Source organism: Papaver somniferum, unplaced genomic scaffold (assembly GCF_003573695.1).
Source record: "Papaver somniferum cultivar HN1 unplaced genomic scaffold, ASM357369v1 unplaced-scaffold_154, whole genome shotgun sequence".
NCBI classification, from domain to species: Eukaryota; Viridiplantae; Streptophyta; class Magnoliopsida; order Ranunculales; family Papaveraceae; genus Papaver; species Papaver somniferum.
The window spans coordinates 8,864,114-8,886,956 of record NW_020624820.1 but is presented as its reverse complement, the minus strand read 5'-3'; the positions used below and the strand labels follow the sequence as shown (position 1 = coordinate 8,886,956).

The 22,843-nt window shown below is 36.5% G+C and overlaps 2 protein-coding genes across 2 annotated transcripts; both read left to right on the top strand.

The window, feature by feature from the left end:
* The first annotated feature begins 9,593 nt into the window (after positions 1-9,593).
* On the top strand, positions 9,594-16,984 carry LOC113336851 (glycerophosphodiester phosphodiesterase GDPDL4-like). Its single transcript, XM_026582534.1, has 9 exons — positions 9,594-9,873; positions 11,694-11,987; positions 12,871-12,986; positions 13,136-13,637; positions 14,526-14,564; positions 14,691-14,975; positions 15,215-15,354; positions 15,494-15,977; positions 16,434-16,984. Exons 1-9 carry the CDS (start codon positions 9,741-9,743, stop codon positions 16,733-16,735), a joined length of 2,295 nt encoding a protein of 764 aa, XP_026438319.1. The 5' UTR covers positions 9,594-9,740; the 3' UTR covers positions 16,736-16,984.
* A 107-nt stretch (positions 16,985-17,091) lies between these two features.
* LOC113336850 (glycerophosphodiester phosphodiesterase GDPDL4-like) lies at positions 17,092-21,621 on the top strand. Its single transcript, XM_026582533.1, has 9 exons — positions 17,092-17,426; positions 17,814-18,110; positions 18,403-18,512; positions 18,645-19,146; positions 19,412-19,450; positions 19,544-19,828; positions 20,020-20,159; positions 20,269-20,752; positions 21,140-21,621. The coding sequence occupies exons 1-9, from the start codon at positions 17,300-17,302 to the stop codon at positions 21,454-21,456; spliced, it is 2,301 nt and encodes a 766-aa protein (XP_026438318.1). The 5' UTR covers positions 17,092-17,299; the 3' UTR covers positions 21,457-21,621.
* The last annotated feature ends 1,222 nt before the right edge of the window (positions 21,622-22,843 follow it).

Here is a 22,843-nt window from a genome sequence, read left to right as displayed (position 1 = left end):
TTGAGTGACCCTTATGTCAGAAGAGAAGGCTCTCAAGAATAATCAAACTAGGTGCAATCAAAGTTTCAACAACCGTTAGTCAATCAAATCAATAATCGAAAACTAAAATAACAATGCAATTATCTAGTTTCCCACCAATGGCACTCGTAGAGCTTCTTGATCCCACATGTCTTTAAACGAGCGGTCGTAAGAGATTTCGTCTAATTAGGGTACTTTCCTCTCCGGATAGACGGCTCCACCAGAAACAACACAAATGAAGTTTTCCTGGCTTTTAAGATATTTTGCAAGAAACAAAAACTCAAGTATTTATAGACCAAGGTTATTTGGACAGCAAGAAAATTCCAAAACCGAAAATATTCTCAAGATATCCAATAAAAGACCTAATTTCGGTTTTTCCTATTTCCAATTAAATGTCAAACAATATTTCCGAAATCTCTCTTAGAAAGTTTCTTTTATTAGTTTAGCGCATTAACTAATAAACCTTTTCAAAAGGATATGCTTTAATTACTGGTAATTAAAACATATATATTTGAAAATCATAATTAAATACTTTTCAGTATTTCGGTTTGGGATCACCTTGAGCATCAAAGAATATCTTTGAACAATAAATGAATAAGAGTTGTACACATGTTCAAATAATGTCGACATCTGTAAGTTCTCATCTTAGCAAACCCTAATTCCTAATTCACACACAACATGAAGAAATGTGTGAACTTTGGAAACTCATTTTTGCTCTTGGGACCGGTTATACCATGACTCACAATATAAGTTGTGACCAGTTAAAACTTATACCCAAGATAGGTTTTTACCTGTTACACCATGCTCCCCAAGATAGGTTTTTACCGGTTACACCATGCTTCCCAATGTAGCTTGTGACTGGTTACATTTTACTTCCCAAAATAGCTTGTGATCGGTTACACATTGCCTCCTAAAGTAGCTTGTGACCGATTACAATTTACTTCCTAATGTAGCTTGCGACTGATTACACCTTGCTCTCCAAATTATCTTGTGACCTATTAGAACTTGCTACACACTATAGGCTATGACCGGTTATATCTTGATTCTCAACATAAGTCAACATAGATTCTACCTTGTCATCTTGTATTGGTTATCCAAATGATATTCAATAAAGAACCGAAAGAACAATGCGTTATCCGCTCCATCGGAAGATAAAATATGCTTATAGCAAGTGTTATAGATCTTTTTGTTTTCTCTTTCTAGAGTTTATGTGTGTACGGGGAATCATTTTATTTTATAATTAATTTTTTTCCCCTAAGAATGGTCACATTTTGAGGGTCGGCCCTGGTCACACACTAATCCTACACAGTGGTTTATTGGACATCAATCAATCTGCAACATAGTTTACAGCTCCGGTCTCCTCCGATTAGTTTCAACGTAATTGTTTACAAAATAAAAATCAAAAATGTACAGAGCATACCAATTTAAGATTATTGTTATAGAGAAAGCTGATTTATTTAGGGGAAGCTAAAATTGTTTGATTACGGCCTATCTCTGTTGACTACTTGTCATTAAAGGGGAGGAGTGAATAATTATCTTTCCCCTTAACAAAACACCAAAATTCAGTTCTGTCCTCAATTTCATCTAATCCTATAATTAATCTACTGTGTATAAGATGCAATCCTATAATTAGTTTCTAATAGATGTTCATCTTCTGTGGTTGATGTGCAAGCAAGTTTCGGGATTGCATCGTTGCAATATATTTCTCTAAATTCTCTCATTGACCGTGTGGCAAAATCTCAGTATACTCCTTAAACAGTATAGAGTTTCAAATGTCAAACAGGGTCAGAATCAAGAGAACAGATGGATATATATTTGATGCTTTACCATGACTCGAATCCTTCATGAGAATCGAAACTTTCCGGCAAAAGGAAGTTCAAAAGAGACCACGGGTCAGATAAGTTGTTCTGCAGCCGAGTTCCAGCTAGAAGAAGCTCATTCCAGAAGAAGCTAATTTTCCATGAGTATGTTACGTATGTATTTCAATTCTTTTAGGAGTTTCCACTCTGTTTTTCTTTTTAGCTGATGCCGTCAATGAAGAAACATGAATGTACGATCATATGAGCACAAGGACATGCTTGCAAGCAATTGCGTTTGTGTGCAAAAAAAAATCATGACTGGATTAAAGTAATTGACCATAATCTCATCTCTAAATATAACAACATATTATATTTTATCAAAAATCTGGCACCATTCATTGCAATCTCATATAAATCATATGAAGTGATTACAATGGGAAAGTTGGGCTCATTAGAATGGACATTGGCTTTCGCCTTATCTGGTCCCTAGCTTACGCACCTCCATCATATACAACAGTCAACGAACATTGCTACAACAAATCCTAATGGGTGTATAAAAACTAGGGTGGTAATGATACTGGTAACACAGGCTAGTTAGCCTTATCTTAGACTGTTATATACAATTTTGTGGTTTATGTCTGACATGTTTTGCCAAAATTCACCCATGCCAATCTGTGAAACATTTTGTCGAACACCCATGGTGCATACAAACAAAAGTTCACATGCATGTCAATAAAGTCCCAAGAACTAAACTTTTTTTTCGTACCAAACTTCAAAATGCGCTGCTCACTGGATTAGATGGGACAAAATTCAGAAAAAGCTCTTTTAATTTAAGGTAGATGAACAATAGGACGTACAGGAGTTTTAGTTTGAGGGTAATCTTGTAATACAAAATAATTTTTAAGAATCAATTTCGATAAATATTCTTCCCTAAACACATAGCAATAATACTAGCTTTTCTCTTAAAGTGATTTCCCCCTAAACAAATCAGCTTTCTCTATAACAAAAATTCATTTCAAATGCTAATTTTGAGGCTAAACCATTGACAAACCATAATTAATCATTCAACTCATGTACACTTTTGAAATACTAAAAAAATGAAACACTGACGGCCTGAAATACTATATTCCACAATGAACCAAAATTCAATCGAGAAGGTCGAAGATATCATTTTCATTACTACTTAAAGTCAATAAGTTCCTTTTAATCGTTGGAAAGAATTTGGTGATTATCTCGTCAATCTTTCTAGACGCGGCATTAGCCACTTTTGGGTGCGCACCAACTCATATCGAAAGAGAGGTTACAATTTTTAAGTTTTACGACACAACGTGGCCGCAAGCATCTACCGGGCTCCTACCTCTACGACAAAAATCATCAGCCTAAAATCCTCGAAAAAGACAGGGAATGATATTGGTATGGACCTTTCACGTGGGTCCATGAATTCAAAAACTTCCAAACATTTGCTATTTTCCACTCCCCCATGTGGCCCATCCCGGAAGATGCATTTCCCGCTATTTGTGCATTTGTCTTGGACGTACCCACCCAAGGTCGCAAAACCCATAACAATCAAAATAGTCCTACTTTTGAATTCAAAAATAATTTTTTTTGTACCTATCATGGTGCAAACAAAAATTATTTGATCAAAATGGTACATGTAAGATGGTTGCAAGGGGTAACGAATTGCCATGGAGTGTACCAGTTCATGGGTTATAAATGTTTTGTCCAGTATGGATTGTGGTACGCTCCCTACCAAATTAGCACCCCCTAAAAGCAATGTTGATGATGTAGGATTCTTAGTTATACGTGTCTTTGGATATCAATTTCGTATATGATGATATGAACGACACTAGTGTTGTACCGATCTATTTCAATCGATATGTACATACACATACAGATATTAACCGATACGAAATATAAAATGCATTTAAATGATAGCGTTTGCAAAAACTTGTACACATTTGGAAACAAAAAAAAACAGTGTTATTGTTCTCAATTTTCATGTTGGGTTTTTCTATCATGACTTATTACTTTGCTCGCCAAGATGATATCATCCATGCGATGAATACAATTCGATATTTCATAATTAAGCCGACAAATTCATTCACTGGCATAATGTCATTCAATGGTGGATCCTTTTTCAGGAAGGAAAATGGAATTCGGTTACCGATTCTTAGTATCCAATACATGGATGTCGTGATAGACGTACGAGAATGAGTTTAATTATGTGCACACTCCTGAAAAAAATGCATATTTGACATATTCAATTGATTGGTTGATTAGTTAACTGATGGCCCGACTACCCTTCATGTTTAGAATCATGACCCTCGTTATATAACTCCCTAAATTTAATTAACGATGGAGATTGAAGTGTTACGTGCACACTCGTTAAGGAGTGTGCACAAAATCGCACTCTACGAGAATGATCCTTTAAAGATACATTTACTTCCTCACACATATCCTCTACAAATAGGATATCAAACCAAAGAGCAAAGTCAAACCATCTACTAGTTGTTCAAATTTCGAAGACGAAGTTAATTCGAACTGTAGTATCAATCTTTTCACATTATACGGTTAGCCATATTTAATGTAATAATTTATTGAAATTCTAATCCTTTTTGTAATTGATGGTTCAGTCGGCTTTATTTTGACTAATCTATTGTGCGTGAAACAATGTTTTCAATATTGGTCGGATCAGCCGATATTATAAGTTTTTATCGTGTATCGGGGAAAACTTTTATGATATCTAAAATATCGGCCATACAAGGATTGAACGATAAAAACGCTCATATCGGCCGGTACAAACCGATATATTAGGTTCACTGATACAATGATAATATCGTTAATGGTAATTTGGTAGAAAAAGCTATTAAGATCTGAAAATTTGTAAACATAACCCTTCTTCCTAATCATCTTCTTCTTTTGCACCCTTTAATTTGTACTGTAAAGCTTTTGATCTTGAGAATTAATGCATCATATGACACCAGTTTTGTTAGATTGAAACGTTTATAAATATTTATAATTGTATTCTTAATGATGTATCACCGATAAAAACCGATATAATCTTTTGTATAGGTGTATCGTACCATGCCGATATGATACCGATACACGATATTAACTACTTTGGCGTGCAAGTGTATTTTAACATCATATATGCAAATCTATATGATGAAAGACGATAATATAATATACATGTACATAAATCGTTATTTTCGGTTAGTACCAACAATACCATGGTATCATATATGTACCAATGAGCACCGATTCGATGATATACCCATCACAACAAACCATGCACTACATTAGGTTAAGTGGGAAAAATGAACTTTAAAAGCTTTTAATGCAAATATATTTTATTTCCTGTCAAATTTATAGAATGATATAAGTTGGTCATTTAGCCTACATATTGCTTCTAATTTTTAAATTCTTAACATACTGATAGTAGGGGTGGAGCCAGGTTCCCATTTCCATAGTAAGGGGTGAAAAATGGGTTTGAGAGACCACTTTGCACCAAAAACAAGCTAAAATACGCAATATTAAGGTTGGGAGCCAGCTGTGCTGGGGGTGCAACTCTGTACCCATGCTCTAAGCTGGCTCCGCCCCTAACTGATAGCACATCCATGTTTTAAGCTGGCTTCGCTCATGACTGATGATACTGTGCATGATCAAAAGCCAAACCATTCTTATTGGTCATGGTTCAGCTACCCTATAACATAGTGTTTTTGTTTAAAACCTCGATTTGTTTACGAATGTTTGTTTAAAACCATTAAGTGAAACAAAACTTAAGCGTCTAAAATGAATCTTTCAATTTTGTAGTTGTTTCTTCAAAGGTTTGTGATACTTGGTATCACACTGGAAAGAAAGGACACATGTTCCAATAAATTTGCAATATATTTTTTTGGGATAAATAAAAATAAAATAAAATAAATTAAAATCTAAAAAACACTACAAAAATAAATAAATAAGCAAAGGTTAGTTTTCAGAGTCTTCGGCACCACCCATCTTAAAAGATTAAAATTTGAGAAACAATAAACCTTCTAAGGTCAAAAATGACATGAGTAGTGAATAAGATGCCACCCAGAATAGGGAAAAGAGTAGAGAGGTGTCTAAGAATAACCACCTATAATGGCATGATATCTTTCCTCTCTCTATTTTTCTCCAAACAATATAGAGACGAAAACCCTAGCTGTCTGATCCCCAATCTGCTTAGATCGGCTCTTTTAAGAGGGGATCTGAGCAGATCAATCACCATCTTAAGCTTCAATCTTATTCTTTGTAGTATAGGGTTGTCTTGCTTGGAACTTTGATGTAAGTAAAGGTTTGTTGTGTGATTTGATGAAGAAAAGAGATCAAAGCATAACACCTATTTCAGCACTTATCTCCAAGCATATCACAATTACAACATCATCTCTGGCACCTGCGAGCTTAACTGCTTCCTTTAGTAGTTTTGGATGTCTTTTGAATCCTCTACTAGGGTCTTTTATTGATCTAGTTGTTTTTTTTTTCCTATTTGCTTTCTTATCCTCTTTCTTGAGGCTTGTAATCATCTCTGTAATGGGGTTTTTAAGATTGGGTCGTGCTCTTGTTGCGTTCTTGTAGGTGATTCTTTCCGAAGTTACAAGAGTTGCAACGTCTTTTCCGACGAATTCATTGTTTTTGGTTTATTAATTGTATGCCTTATGGGTAATGATTAACTTCTTTTCCGGTGGACAGAAGAGTTCAAGGGGGTTTTCCGGAGGACAGAAGAGTTCAAGGGGGTTTTCCAACGTGCGGTTTTAGGATAAGTAATGGAGTTAAATACAACAAAAATTCGATCAAGATCATCATCAAGTTCATCTATTACTAAAAATGTTACAACATCTCCAAAGCCGAGTCATTCCACCGATTCGTTCCGATACAGACACTTAAAGACCGATTCAGATTACCAATGCTACTTGAAACACTTTTGTTACTTTTTGGATGCTGTTACTTCTGGTTGGGTCACTGCTACCTTGATTTCATTTGGAAAACTAAACTTAAAAAAATCCAGTTTATGTTATTTACATGTCCCGATGAACATTGGGTTAGATTTGATCCAGTCATCGCCTTGTGCGTTGACACATACTGGTTTTTTTCCAAAATCAGTTTAACCCTAGATGTTTAGTCATCTCGTTTGCCAGAAAGAAGAAGGTTTTCTGAAACTGTTGTCCAATCTGTAGGGGTAGATTTGATAGGAAAGAATTGGTGGAGATACTACAACTTGTATGATCTTGAAAAACTTCTGTAAAGTTTACGATTTCCTAAACCGGTTTTCTCAATATATCTACTGAGGTAGAAGAAAGAATGACGTTCTTTATAATACGATTTAACCTTTTTTTTTTGACTCGAAAAGGGCAAGAATTATTAATAGAACAGCTCAACACTAAGAAGGTGCAAAAGTTGTGAAAAAAGATTTACAAAAGCTCAATTATAGCATAGCTGACATACATTACCTATTACTCAAAACTGCATCCCAATTTTGCATAACATCACTAATAGAGTATCCCTTAAAAATCGAAGTACCCACGCACCAATTGAAAATCAAACACTTCACCTTTTCAATAATAGTATCTAAAGTGTTATGTTTGTCACTGAAATACCTACGTTCCTTTAAATCTAGGCCGTCCATCATATTCAAATGGTATTATGTCTCATACCTTCCATTTGATTGCAACATTCTTATGCTTCTTTTTATTTCATTCCCAAACTGATTTCCGGACAGATTCCTGGAAAATCAACTACTTTAATAAATGATGTTATATTGCTCTAGTTATCTCTTAATGCAAAGAAATACGATGAGTACACTCAGATGATTTCGTACACAGTAGACACCCACTCACTCCAACATGGTTCTTGTAAGTATCTTGTATTGGTGCAGTATTGTAAAAAAGGGTCTAAACAAAAAATATTACCTTTTGGAGAATTTTTGAATTCCATAGGCACTTGTGAGAAAAACAACAAGCCTTCATCTGCCAGAGCTTTATAACACTTTGCAGCAAAGAATTTTTTGTTACCTAGCCGTCAAAGTCGTTGATCCGTGCCTCCATCCTGATTGATAACATGAAGCATGTTGAGCAAAATATGTTATATCCTCAACCTCTTCGTTATTTAGGAGTCTGCAAAATTCAATTTCAGCTATTATCAGCACCAACGCTGGATATCTCTTGAACTGAAACCCCCTTTAATCTACTGAGCTTAATTGTTTTTGGAAAAGATAGCCATTATTGATTGATTATTCAGCCAAATATCCTTCCAAAAAAGATATCCGTCACTTCTATACATCTGAATTGTAGAGCTAAGCTCCACATATCTTTCGCGTTTCAAGATTCCTGACCACAAGATCTTACCGATAATCTTTTTTAAATGATTAGGATAAAATGTCTCAGGATTACTACCAAATTTTTGATTGATAACTCTTCTCCAAAGAGTTTTATCTTCAACACCATATCTCCAAATCCATTTTATTCACCGGTATGAGTTTCAATATACGATACGATTTAACTATGTTTAACATTTTTTAGAATTTTTTAATAATATATAGCTGACAATGTCGGTTAGAAATTATCGGGTTAGAAATTAATACTACTACCTAAGAACCTTGGTTTATCTCGTTCCTTGAAATGAAATATCAAGGCCTGTATAAATGATTTTGATCTGCCTTTGGGGCGAGAGTTGACAAACGGTGTTAGGTCGGGACAAGGATAGTTTCGCCAGTTAATTATGTTATCTAGGAAATACCAGACTACAGAATTCTCGATGACATTGAATCACCGATGACGTTGGTCGCTTTGTCGTCCTAACGCCAATTAACCCGCTGGTTATGGGCCCACAAAATGCAACAAACGGCCCCAGAAAAAGATACTAATATTGCACCTATGCTGATGTAATTAATTATATAAGCTGAAGCAGCTCAACCATTGAAAGTGCGCCATACGGCAATGTGGACAGACGTGTCTGTAATTATCAAACAGAACGGCAAATGCTGGATGCCAAAGAAGACCAGCGACCTCTTCAACTTTCGCAAAAACAAAGAGTTCAGCTTTGTTGAGTTAGTGTGTATGCACCAGGCCGGCTATTTGAACAAGCAAACGCGAGATGTCAAGCATCGTGGAGCAGCTGGAGATTGAAATTCAGGAAACGTACAAAGACTTGCCGGAATTTCTTCAAATACAAATACAAAAGCGTTACATAATCCCCGAAACATAACAATCCCCATACTTATACGTCTAGTGCATTATTTTCAGAAATAAAAAAAAGAAAAGAAAAAAGATACAGCAGACAACTGATGAATGTGATCAGAGCCAGCTAGGCGGAAAATGATGGTCCCGTTATCTATTGCTATTTAAAGCTTACCAAATCATCAGGGGTACCAAATTAGTTTCTGGTGATGGCACACTGTGGCATTGGCTGACAGGCATACACTGCTTGCTTTAAATTAGAATAGGAACAATATAGGATCAAACTGTTGCAATCTACGTACCATAAAATTTGATCCCACCTAGCAGAGGACATTTAATTGTAACTGCATTTGGTTGTGTTCCAATTTCCTAGACAAACAAACAAGTAACCTTTCTTCACCCCCTTAACATTTATGATGTGCTAGATATCACAAGACTCTAAGCTCATTATTACAAATGCGCCGATCGAATCGGCTACAATCTAGAGCCGAAAAAGCCAGTCTAAATCATTAAACGTGGCGACGCGTTAGATAGCCGGCTTATACAAATTCCATTAAATGAACTCTCTCTCTGTTTTTTCTCACCCTAAATGATTTAATTTATTTAGTTTTTATATAAAATCCATTAAAGCCAACTCAACTCCTCTCTCTCTGTCTCTCAACTCTCATCTTCTCTCTCCTCCAAATTCGAGCTGTAAATCCGACCAGCAGAACTTGATACTCTGAAGCTTATGCCGGGATTAAATCCGGCAATGTCGATCTTTCGCGCGCTTTTCATCGTCTGTGTTCTTCACTCAGTAGTAACGCTTCAGGTTTCAGCTCAAAGATCTACTAAAAAAGCTACTTCATGGCAGACCTTAAGCGGTGTGTATCCAGAACTACTCTCATTTTCTCTAATTTCTAGCTTCCATCCTTCCTTCATTTCCTTCTTTTCTTTGGTTATTCTTCATTTTATTCTGGATTTATGTATACTTTACTTTGATTTGTTTCGTTTTGAGCTGATCACAAAGTGTTTTTGTTGTTATTTGAATGAGGGATATTAGGTTGTTGTTTTTCATCTCTCTGTAGAGATGAAACATTTAGGTTGTTTTCAGTGCGATTTGGTGTTTGTTGGTGAAAATGGCGGAGTTTAATTGTTAGATCTTCATAGAGAAATAGAGTACTCTCTAAAAATTTGATTTTTTTCAGGAATCTTTTGAACATTCTATGTTCTTAGTTTTCATTTTGTGATGATTAATCATAATGATCAATGATGGTGGTGGTGTCGAAACATGGTTCGTCACTTGAAATATTTTTTACAAACTAAGTAATTCTAGACTATAGGTTCATTTAGGTCGAGCCAGTCAGTTTTTCTTAAATTAGCATTTCGTTAAGATGCTAAATTACTCAAATAGGAAAGAGTAGTAAATGTGGGAGAATTTGAGACCTACTATTTTTATCCTTTTATCTTTACACCCTTTTAATGATTTTTTTGTAGTGCTTATTTTAATTTGATGATGATACTAAGATTAAAAGAAGATGAATTTATATGCTGTAGTAATTCTTTCTTACATGGGTATTTGTTTCCATAATAGAACATATTGAATTTGCAGCAGTAATTTTTGATTGGTTCTATATAAGGAAAATAACTAATTTTGAGGATAGTGTTTGCGTGTTGCCATAAAAGATGCCAAATTGTTGGCTAGAAGCAATTGTATCTGTAGACTTTTCTGGTTAGTGAGAATCTGACGTTTATTCTGGAGGACCAATGATTTACTCAGAAATCAGGATCTCGTAGATGATGGGGCTAGCATGGTTGCACATGGAGTATGGTTTCTGAAAATAAGGTCGTCAAGTCGAAAAGGGTTTTACTAGATAGGAATCTAAATTAAGTCTTGAGATTCCGCCATAAAGTGTTGAGGCTGAAGAAAGCCAAATCCTAAAGGAGCTTAATGAATCAGTGGGCAGTTATGGAGGGTTATCAGCCTTTACTTTATCGGAGAACTTTTAAAGCTCTTTTTGTTCTTGAGATTAGAACGACTAACAATACCTTAGAGGCTTTTAAGTAACCATGATGAGAGATTTTGGTTTGTCAGGGCTGAGTTTCCAATGGTAGTAAATGATAGCGAAGGTGAGACGAGCTGGCTATATGATGTTTAGATTATGCAGTAAGTAGGACCTGGGACATGGTAAATTATCTGGTTCACCAATTAATTGTGAATTGCATCACATTAGAGGCCACTGTTGACTCTATGTAGCATATATACGTTTATAGCAAGAGTCAGCATAGGAATTTAAACCTACACCATAGGAATTTGTTGACTACAGTATTTACAGATACCAATTATTGACTGTAGGTGTGACCCACAACCTGAACTCGAAACTCCATCTACAACATAATTTTACTGGTCAGAAAATTAAAAGAAGAAAATATGTATTACGGTTAGCACTTTTTTGCCCAAATGTATGATTGTACTTTGAGCTGGTACAAAATGTTAGTATAGGTGTATCGCTAGTTAACCTTTACGTTAACCATTTGATAACTTGTACTTAACTTACGCTTCATTTGGACGTGTTTCATGCCAATCACGTGGCTCGATATTCTGCACAGTTCTTTGTCTAAGTCATTTGTTAATGTCCTATAAAGTATAATCTTTGTACTTGTTTGAGAACCAAGCTATTTACATAGTTAATTCTACTTGCAGGAAATGAACCTTTAGTTATCGCTAGAGGTGGATTTTCAGGTCTGCTCCCCGATTCCAGCTCAGCTGCGTACAGTATAGCAATGAGCACAAGTTCACCCAATGTTGTTCTTTGGTGTGATGTACAATTGACAAAGGATGCAGTAGGGATCTGCTTTCCTGACTTAAAGCTAGATAACTCTTCCAGCATTGCAGATTTTTCACCAAATACGAGCAGCACATACCTTGTCAATGGGGTTTCAACAAAAGGATGGTTTACTGTGGACTATGACATGGACTTCCTGCAAAATATCTTCTGTAAGATAAAGTCTTGAATATCCTCTTTCTTAATCTTAATTATTTCCTTCTTGTTTGCCAATCAAGTCTGATCTACAGACTCGGAGTATGCCGGAAATGCCATCCCTTCGGCTTTCCATATATTGATATATGTGTAGCTTATAACTTGACTATTACAAGTCATCATGAGCAAATTCTGCTTCACTTAAGCTTTCTTAAACTATTAGATGTTTCAGTTCAGCTTAGGTTGCTTCCAATTTCATGAACAGTGTTAAAGAGATGAACTCGATATCGAAGATCTACAGGGGAAGCTGATTATTTGATATTAATGATCTTTATAGTCAAACTATAACTAGATGAGATGGCTCATGTATCTTCTGGAGCCACTCTTAATACTTCCTTATAATAAAGTCCAGATTGATAACCATAACAACCTAATAGCCAAGAATAGATATTGTTTTCCCTATCAAAGAAAGAAATGTTCTTTTCCCAAAGAGGCATCAGTGAATCTCATATAGAATCATTAGGTTAATAACCTAAAAGCCTTTTATCCTGCAGTGTTGATTAAGGATTTAGACTTCTTTCAACTCTTGAAAATGAACGCAACAGAAGGCTAGACTTTTTTTTTTTTTTACCGCCGTCACTTGCTTTTATCATTTTCTGCCAAAAAGGTGATGCAGTTCCTAGATTCTTTAGTTTTAGTTTGCATTTGACAAAGTGGAACTTGAAATCTTGCCATACGGCTAACATCCAATTCGAAGGAGGTGTAGTTATTATGTAGGGTTGGTTTCTGTTTCAATGTTTCTTGTTTTACTGTAAAATGAGGCTATGATTTCATAGTTTCTCTCTGAAGCATTTGTTTGATGTTTGAAGTAGTACTCACAGTTCCTTTGCTATCTAACAGTAACTCAAGGAATTTATTCCCGGACAAACAGATTCGATGGTAATATGTTTGCTATCCAAGCCGTTGAAGACGTGGTAGCACAAAATAAACCCTCTGGCGTATGGCTGAATATTCAGGTAGGGGTTGTGAACTATATCCATTTCATCTTATCTTGAGTACTCCACATATTTAGAAGGATGAATCTTATATCGATAAATTAGATTTCTTACCATGACGCTTTGGACCAATTAAATCTCTCGTCTAACATTTTTTTTTTTTTTTGCAGCATAGTTCATTTTTCACACAACATAAATTGAACATGAGAAGCTATGTGCTTTCAGTATCAAAGAGTGTTATAGTTAACTATATCTCATCACCAGAAGTTGGTTTTCTGAGAAGTATAGAAGCACGATTTAGAACAAGCAAGACCAAACTGGTGTTCCGTTTTCTTGGAGCAAGAGATACTGAGCTTTCAACAAACCAGACTTACGGTTCACTTTTGAAGAATCTTACTTTTATCAAGACTTTTGCCTCTGGAATCCTTGTTCCTAAGAGCTACATCTGGCCTGTTACTACTGGCCAATATCTGTTACCTCATACATCTGTTGTTTCGGATGCTCATAAGCAAGGACTGGAAGTTTATGCGTCAGATTTCGCAAATGATGCATCTTTCAGCTACAACTACAGTTATAATCCTTTGACTGAATATGTCTCATTTGTTGACAATGGCGAATTTTCTGTTGACGGTGTATTATCAGACTTCCCACTAACTGCATCAGCGGCCATCGGTAAGCACCTTGAATCTCTCAATGGCACCGTTTTTTACAGTTCTCTTTATCAATAGTTCCCTCATTGGTAGCAACAATTATATATTTTCGAGTTAAGAAAGATAATAAAAAATATACTGCATCAATAGATATGCTTTTCCTCCGATAATAGATCAATAGGGAAAAGTATATCTCGACGAGTAAAGATTGTTATACTGTACAAAGAATGACCGCGCAAATAATAACTGGGCCACAAAGGGGTGGAAAAACAACCTCATCGGTCAATTGAGAAAGTTCTGTAGAGACTGTTCTACCTCAACTGGGCATGAAGAATTTTTAAGCATATTGATGATTGTACGTGTAGCCATAGGGTTTACTAGTATTGATTGTTATCTTCGGCCAGATAACACTGCTAAGATAGGGTTCATGGTTGCACCGGATAGCTGTGGCATATATGGGAAATCATAATTTAGCAATCCTTATAGTCCCAAAGGGGATGTAACTGTAACGGGTGTAACATATGCAATAGACATGCAAAATATGAACAAAATACAATCTTTTTTTTCTTCCAAAGGTGTACGACTGCCAACATTTTCCCAAGAACTTGTCCCCTCCTTCACGTATAAACTTGCAGAAACTTGTGCACACCTTGCGGGGTTTTTGTCACCCTTTGCTGTAACAGGTATAACTGGTGTAGTAGACATTCAGAAACCCCTGCAATTCTTACTGAGGGTTTTGTCTGTTTTTCTTTGCCTGTAATACTCTTGAGTACAGTTAATTTGAACTGTTCACTGAAAGCACATTCGTAATTCAGTCTGAACAATGTATTTATAAGTAGTTAAATAGCCTCTCATTTTCATTTTCAAGAAACGATTCTTTCAAGGTACTAACATTCTGTTGTGATGGCAGGTTGCTTTTCTCACATGGACAATAAAAGCTCTGGAGAAGGTATGCCACCATATATATATCAAATCCTTCTAACATTTAGCTATTATCTGTTTGAGGTTCGGTACTCGTTCTAAAGACACTGATACAGTACTGCCAACTCACATGTTTAACCTGTTTGTGCTTCAGACACTCCTACAGTTATATCACACAACGGAGCTAGTGGAATGTTCCCTGGTTGTACTGATCTTGCATATAACCAAGCCATTGCAGATGGTGCAAATTTTATTGACTGCCCTGTTCAAATGACAAAAGATGGAGTCCCTGTTTGCTTAACCTCAATAAATCTCATAGAGGGGACAGCAGTTGCTCAATCAACCTTTGGCTCTCTCTCTGTTAACATTCCAGAGATTCAAAAAAATCCTGGAATCTTTACCTTCAATCTAACATGGGAAGAGATTCAAACCTTGAAACGTAAGTTGATTTTTTTGTTTCTTCTGATTTCTGAGGGGTCCATGTATATAAAATAAATACTCCCAGTGAGAAGTCTCAATAGTATAATTTAGATGTCAAAGTGCAATGATCTGAAAATGCTAACTCCTGAATTTCTGAAGAAAGTTAATTTTCTTGGGAGTGAGTAAATAAAATCCCATATGTAGCACTATAAAATTTATTCCACAAAGCCTTCCTAATTCTAAATGTTTCTTTTGCAGCGGTAATATCGAACCCGTCTTTTGACTACCAGCTTGTCCGGAATCCAGCAAATAAAAATGCAGGAAGTTTCGTCTCATTGGCTGACTTTTTAACGTTGGCGTTGAGCAAGCCACTTTCTGGTGTCTTAATCAACATAGAGGTGAGCTTACAGATTACTCCCATCTCTTGTGTCTCTTTGGTATAGAATTTTGAGAAAGAAAACGACAAGAAGACATTCTCCACCTGTTAATATATCATGTACTTCCACCTTAACAATGTTGGCACTTTTATTCATGCAGAACGCAGCCTATCTTGCGGAGAAGCAAGGTTTGGGCGTCATTGATGCTGTCATTGATGTTTTAAACAGATCTGGTTACAAGAACCAAACAGCCCAGGAAGTTATTATCCAGTCAACAAATAAAGCAGTTCTGACAACGTTTAAAGCGCAATCAGGGTACAAGCGCATGTATATGGTTGATGAGGATATCAGCTCCATCGATGACTCATCCATCAAAGACATAAAGAGCTTTGCTGATTCTGTTGCTATCAGCAAAGAATCCATCTTTCCTGATGAGCAGCTCTTCCTCACTGGTTCCACTAAAGTTGTCCCTAGGCTGAAGTCATTCAACCTCACAGTGTACGCATATCTGTTTAGAAACGAGTTTGTGTCTCAGGCATGGGATTTCTTCTCCGACCCAATCGTGGAGATCAACTCTTATGTTATGGGAGCTGATATCGATGGAGTCATCACTGACTTCCCTGCCACAGCTGCATCATACAAAAGTAAGAACTCTCAACTCTTCTTTTCACTTAATGTCTTTTTCTCAATGCCATTGCTTTTGATTCTGCATGTGCACTTGCTGTAGACCAACCAATTTTAGTAACTTCGACTTAGTGAATCTGTTCCTGATTTGATAACAAAATCACAGAACAGTAGACTTCTTTATGTTCGTATCGTTGCAACTAAAAGAAGTCATGCATATGTCTTAAGCAAACCGCTAAAGACTTCACAGCAGATGCTAGTCTCACTTTTGTGGTGCAGCATCACAACCTTTATATATAGTCGCATCCGCTATCATGCATTTAGAAGAAACAATTAAGAACGAAAAAAAAATATAATCCAAGTGCTAGTGTGATTTTAGTGAATCATCTTGCTGAGATGAAGGTACAAAGTTCAATTGCTGATTATCGTATACAATATTTTCTACTGATATGGTGGTGTTACTTTGGTTCCAACAGAGTCCAAGTGTTTAGAGGCCAAAGAATTGCCACCTTACATGACCCCTGCTCTACCTGGCGGTCTCTTGCAACTCGTCACCACTCAATATCTGCCACCTACTGAGGCCCCAAATCCGAGCTTTACAGTTGCGGATGTGTCAGAACCACCGTTCCCTCCTGTTTCGAAGCAAACAGCCAGCGATGCTAATTCGACTTCTGCAGGTGGTCCAAGTCCTTCTAAATCGAATGCGAATGTAGGAGAAATAGCCGGAGTTTTCTTCTCATCACTTTCGTTGTTCTTCGCATCCGTTCTGCTAATATGAAAACTTGAATACAAATATCTATTCGTGTATGTATGTTTGTGAGCCAATTAGTTATCTTTGGGTTTGTAGTTAGTTGGGAGCTTTTTGTAATCCATTCTTTTAATGGTTTGCTGCAACAAAATTTTTCCTTATTTATTTTTGTAGAGTTTTCTCATTCTTCCACTCTATTTAGAGAACGTGAAAATCTTGTATACATTTGTTTGTTGTTTGAATACATTCTTTATACTCAAGATTGTCTTCCTTGTAAAATTCTTCGGTTATAATTTACTATCCGTTTCAGGAAAAGTGATGATTACACTTTTTTTCATTTTTGCACGATTGAGAAAGTGTAAGCATCACATTCAACACGATGGAACGCGTTAGGTAGCCGGCTTCCACAGTTTTCCACTCTCTCTTTCTCCCCTTATAGATTGTTTTGTTCGTTTGAAATGGTCTCCCATAGATTAATCAACGGTTAATATAAACACTTATTTAAATAATTTAGTTACTTGTCCGGAAAAACAATTCTTGTATAAAATCCATCAAAGCCAACTCAAACTCTTTCTCAAGTCTCATCTGAAGCTTATGCCGACGGGATTAAATCCGGCAATGTCGATCTTTCGCGCGTTTTTCTTGGTTTGTGTTCTTCATTCAGTATTAGTTTCAGCTCAAAGATCTACTAGAAAAGCTTCTCCATGGCAGACCTTAAGTGGTAGGTATCTGAAACTACTCTCGTGTTCTCTAATTTCTTCCTTTCTTTTTTCTTTTCTTATTTTTCATCTTCTTCTGGATTGTTTGTTCTTTTAATCTCTTTGTAGAGATGAGATTTTCTGTTGTTTATAGTGCAATTTGGCGTGTGTTGGTGAAATCGGTGGGTTTTAAGACAAATAGAGTACTCTCTTGAAAAAGTTGATTCTTTCAGATTTTTTTTGTATTCTTGAATGGATTCGCCGAGAAGAAATTGAAGAGAAAATTTGGGTGTCTCTAATACCACCAAATTGAATCTACAGACTTTGCTGGTTTGGCAAATTGTCTCTAATTCGTTTGGTTGACCAATGACTTAGTCAGAAGATATTTACATAGTTATTTCTATGTGCAGGAAATGAACCTTTAGTTATAGCTAGAGGTGGATTTTCAGGTCTGCTTCCCGATTCCAGCGAAGATGCATACAATTTTGCAATGCTCACAAGTTTACCCAATGTTGTTCTTTGGTGTGATGTGCAATTGACCAAGGATGCAGTAGGGATCTGCTTCCCTGACTTAAAGCTAAATAATGCTACTGATATTGAACTTGCTTCACCAAATACGAGCAGCACATACCTTGTCAATGGGGTTTCAACGCAAGGATGGTTCACTGTGGACTATGACATGGACTTCCTGCAGAAAAATATCTTATGTAAGCTAAACTTCTGAATATCTTCATTTTAATTATTTCCTTCTTGTTTGCCTATTGAGACTCGAGTACACATAACGTGCCACATATTCTGCTATCCAAATTTTGATATAACATCCAATTCGAAGGAGGTGTAGTTGTGCAGGATGGGTTTGTGTTTCAATATTTGTTACCTGTTTTACTGTAATGCGGCAATGAATTTGTGCATGCGTTCTCTCTGAACTCTTTTATCATAGGAATTTCTTTCATGTTTTAGCTTTGAAGCAGTAATTACTGTTACTTTTCTATCTAACAGTATTTCGAGGAATTGATTCCCGAACACCGAAATTTGATGCTAAGTATCCTGTCCTAGCCGTTGAAGATGTGGCTTCATTTGAACCCTCAGGCTTATGGCTGAATGTTCAGGTACAGGATGAGAACTATATCATTTCACCTTATCTTAAACTCAGTATTTTCTCTTGAGTTATTTTTATCTCTACGTACTCGGATGGGTGAATCCTGTAATGATAATTTAAAAATTTTTCATTTTTTTTGCAGCATAATTTATTTTTCACACAACATAATTTGAGTATGAGAAGCTATGTGCTTTCAGTATCAAAGAGAGTTATAGTTGATTATATCTCATCACCAGAAGTTGGTTTTCTAAGAAGTATATCAGCACGATTTAATTCAACCACGACCAAACTGGTATTTCGTTTTCTTGGAGCAGGAGATACCGAGCCTTCAACAAACAAGACTTATAGTTCACTTTTGAGGAACCTTACTTTCATCAAGACGTTTGCCTCTGGAATTCTTGTTCCTAAGAGCTACATCTGGCCTGTTGCTGGTGACCAATATCTATTACCTCATACATCTCTTGTTTTGGATGCTCATAAGCAAGGACTGAAAGTTTATGCGTCAGATTTCGCAAATGATGCATCTTTCAGCTACAACTATAGTTATAACCCAATGTCTGAGTACCTGTCATTTGTTGACAATGGCAACTTTTCTGTTGATGGAGTATTGTCAGACTACCCGATAACTGCATCAGCAGCCATAAGTAAGCATCTTGAAACACTTGACGGCACCTTGTTTTTATAGTTCTCTTCATCAACAATTCCCTCATTGGTAGCAAATAATCACTAGGCCAGAAAAGGGTGGAAAAACAACCTCACAAGTCAGTCGAGAAAGTTCTGTAGACTGTTTTAGCTCAACCGGATATGAAGAATATGTAAAGAAAGCATAATAATAGTCAAATAGAGTTTCTCATTTTCATTTCCAAGAAATGATTCTGTCAAGGTACTGACATTTCATTCTGATGGCAGGTTGCTTTGCTCACATGGAAAACAACAGCTCCGGACCAGGTATGCCACTATATCCGACATTCCTTCTAACATATTGCTACTCCTATCTGTTTGAGTAGTATTACTTACATGTTTAACCTGTTTGTGCTCCAGCAACTCCTAAGGTTATATCACACAACGGAGCTAGTGGAATGTTCCCTGGATGTACTGATCTTGCATATAGCAAAGCCATTACAGATGGTGCAAATTATATCGACTGTCCTGTCCAAATGACGAAGGATGGAGTCCCTGTTTGCTTAAGCTCTATAAACCTTTTAGACGGAACAGATGTTGCTCAATCAGCCTTTGGCTCTCTCTCTGTTATCATTCCAGAGATTCAAGGAAATCCTGGAATCTTTACCTTCAATCTAACATGGGAAGAAATTAAAACCTTGAAACGTAAGTTGATTATTTGTGTGTGTACACTTCACCTAAAATGAAAATTTGGTTCAAATCTTCTGACCTCCGAGGGGTTCGCAAATACACTACGAATACTACCAGCAAGAAGTTCTACCCCAGACAAAGACGTTTAATTACAACTGCAATGATCTGAAAACGCTAATTCCTGACTTGCAATGTTTCTTTTGCAGCGGTAATATCGAACCCGTCTTTTGACTACCAGCTCCTCCGGAATCCAGCAAACAAAAATGCAGGAAGTTTCGTCTCATTGGCTCACTTTTTAACGTTGGCATCGAGCAAGCGACTTTCTGGTGTCTTAATCAACATAGAGGTGAGCTTACATATTATTACTCCCCCGTCTTGTGTCTTTTTGGTAGCTAATGTTAATATCTTGTGCTTCCACTTTAACAATGGTGTTTTTGGCACTTTTATTCATGCAGCACGCAGCCTATCTTGCAGAGAAGCAAGGTTTGGGCATCACCGATGCCGTCATTGATGTTCTAAACAAATCTGGTTACAAGAACGGAACAACCAAAAATGTTATTATCCAGTCTACAAATAAAGCAGTTCTGACCGCGTTTAAAGCACAATCAAGGTACAAGCGCATGTACATGATTGATGAGGATATTAGCTTCGTCGATGACTCATCCATCAAAGACATACAGAGCTTTGCTGATTCTGTTGCTATCAGCAAAGAATCCATCTTTACTAGTGAGCAACTCTTCCTCACTGGTTCCACTAAAGTTGTCCCTAGGCTGAAGTCATTCAACCTCACAGTGTACGCGTATCTGTTTAGAAACGAGTTTGTGTCTCAGGCATGGGATTTCTTTTCCGACCCAACCGTGGAGATCACCTCTTATGTTCAGGGAGGTGGGATTGATGGAGTCATCACTGACTTCCCTGCCACAGCTGCATCATACAAAAGTAAGAACTCCCTACTCTTAAAATTTCTCTTTTCACTTTTAAGGCTTTTTTTCAATTCCGTAGCTTCTGATTCTGCATGTGCATCCGCTGTAACCTAATTCCAGTAATTCAAAACTTACCGAAGCTTTTCCTATTTAATAACCATCTGGGGTTAGCCCAGAGATCAGCAGTTCGAGTCTCCGCTCAAACATTGGAGATCTCATGTAATTATTACTAAGTTACTGTGTGAAAGGGTGTCGAGTTTGCTCAGGGGGAGTAAGCCGGTGGCTACCCTGCCAGGGGCAGGACCGGCCTATGCCTAGTTTCAAAAAAAAAAAAAAAAAAAAAAAAGAAAAATATTATGATATACATTCTATTGATATGGTGGTGGTACTGTGGCTTTAACAGAGTCTCGGTGTGTAAAAACATTGCCACCTTACATGAGGGCTGCTCCACCTGGCGGTCTCTTGCCACTCATCACCACCCAAGTTTTGCCACCTGCTGAGGCTCCAAACCCGGTCTTGACGGATGCTGATGTGTCAGAGCCACCTTTGCCTCCTGTTTCAAAGAAAGGAGACGACGATGTGAACCCGTCTTCAGGTGGCCCAACCCCATCTAAACCAGGCGGTCCAACCCCATCGAATGCAGGGAAGATGGCAGGGTTTTTCTTTTCATCTCTTTCAAGGTTCTTCGCATCTCTTCTACTACTAATAATAGTGATATGAACATGAATACAAATACCAACTCGTGTATGTATATGTTATGGGCCAATGGGCTATCCTTGAGTTGTATGATAATTCCAGATTGGCTGCAAAGAATTTTCCTCATTGATTTTGAAACCTGTTTTGAGGCATACTCATTTTTTTGAGGCATACTCATTCATTATACTATTTAGGGTGGGTTTATAAGAAGTGTCTAAAGGTACTACAATTACTTATATATCCTTAAACAATTTAAATTATTAGAGTGTCCTTATCATCAAAAACCTAAAATCAAAAATCAAAATAAACTTTAAACTCAAACATCTTGGACTCAAATTCAATCAAGAAATTGATCAAGCAAAGCAAACACGAATCGAAGTGAGCGATGTTGGAGCGCGAAATCCAAATCTCAATTGCTCTTATATGTATTTTAGAATGTATGTGTAACAAACCCATCTTGTTTTTGATTGATTTTATTTTGTTTGATCGATAGAATATGATTTCAAAGATGAAATTAGGTTTCAGAAGATCAGTTCGGCTGATCTTGGAGTATCAATTTTGAGCCGAACCTAGTGTATGATTTAGAGAAACACTATGTTCGGCTAATACGACTTTGCTAGATTTTGTTCGAATCAGCCGAACCAAAATTCGTCAGTTACAGAGTGAAGTTCGGCTGATAACTTTTCAGCCGAACCTCAGTTTTTTGAAAATATACCTAGGTTCGGCTGATAACTTTCCAGCCGAACCTCAGTTTTTTGAAAATATACCTAGGTTCGGCTGAAAAGTTATCAGCCGAACTGTTCATCTGGTCAGTAGATCTGGGTTTTAAAAATTAAATTTTTTGACAGATTCAACTTATAAAAAGAAATTAAACCTCTATAGAAGTCTACCTATCATTTGAATCACACATTTTGGTCACTTCTAATCATTAAAATCTCAAAATTCAAAACCCAAGTTTTTTTCACTTCTTCTTCTTCCTCTCAAGAATCCCAACTCTCACATAAATTTGATGTATCTACTAATTCACCACTAATAATATAATTTTTAATCAATCCTTAAAATTCCTAGCTAATCAAATCTAATCATAATTATTAACACCAATTATGTAAGGGTAATTATGCTATTATCAAAAAGGGTGGATAAGGGGTGATGTTATTTTTTATTTGGTGACTCTATTTTGACATTATTTAGTATGCCTCAAAAAATTTCAGTATGCCTCAAAACATGTTTCTTGGTTTTTTTGTGGAGTTCTCATACTTCCACTATTTATAGAGAATGCAAATATCTTATATTCCTTGTAAATTTTCCTCATTTGTTTGTTGTTTGAATACATTCTTTACATTCAAGCTTGTATTCCTTGTAAAATACCTGAGTGATAATTAATCAACAATTTGGGATGGGATGGTAGTTT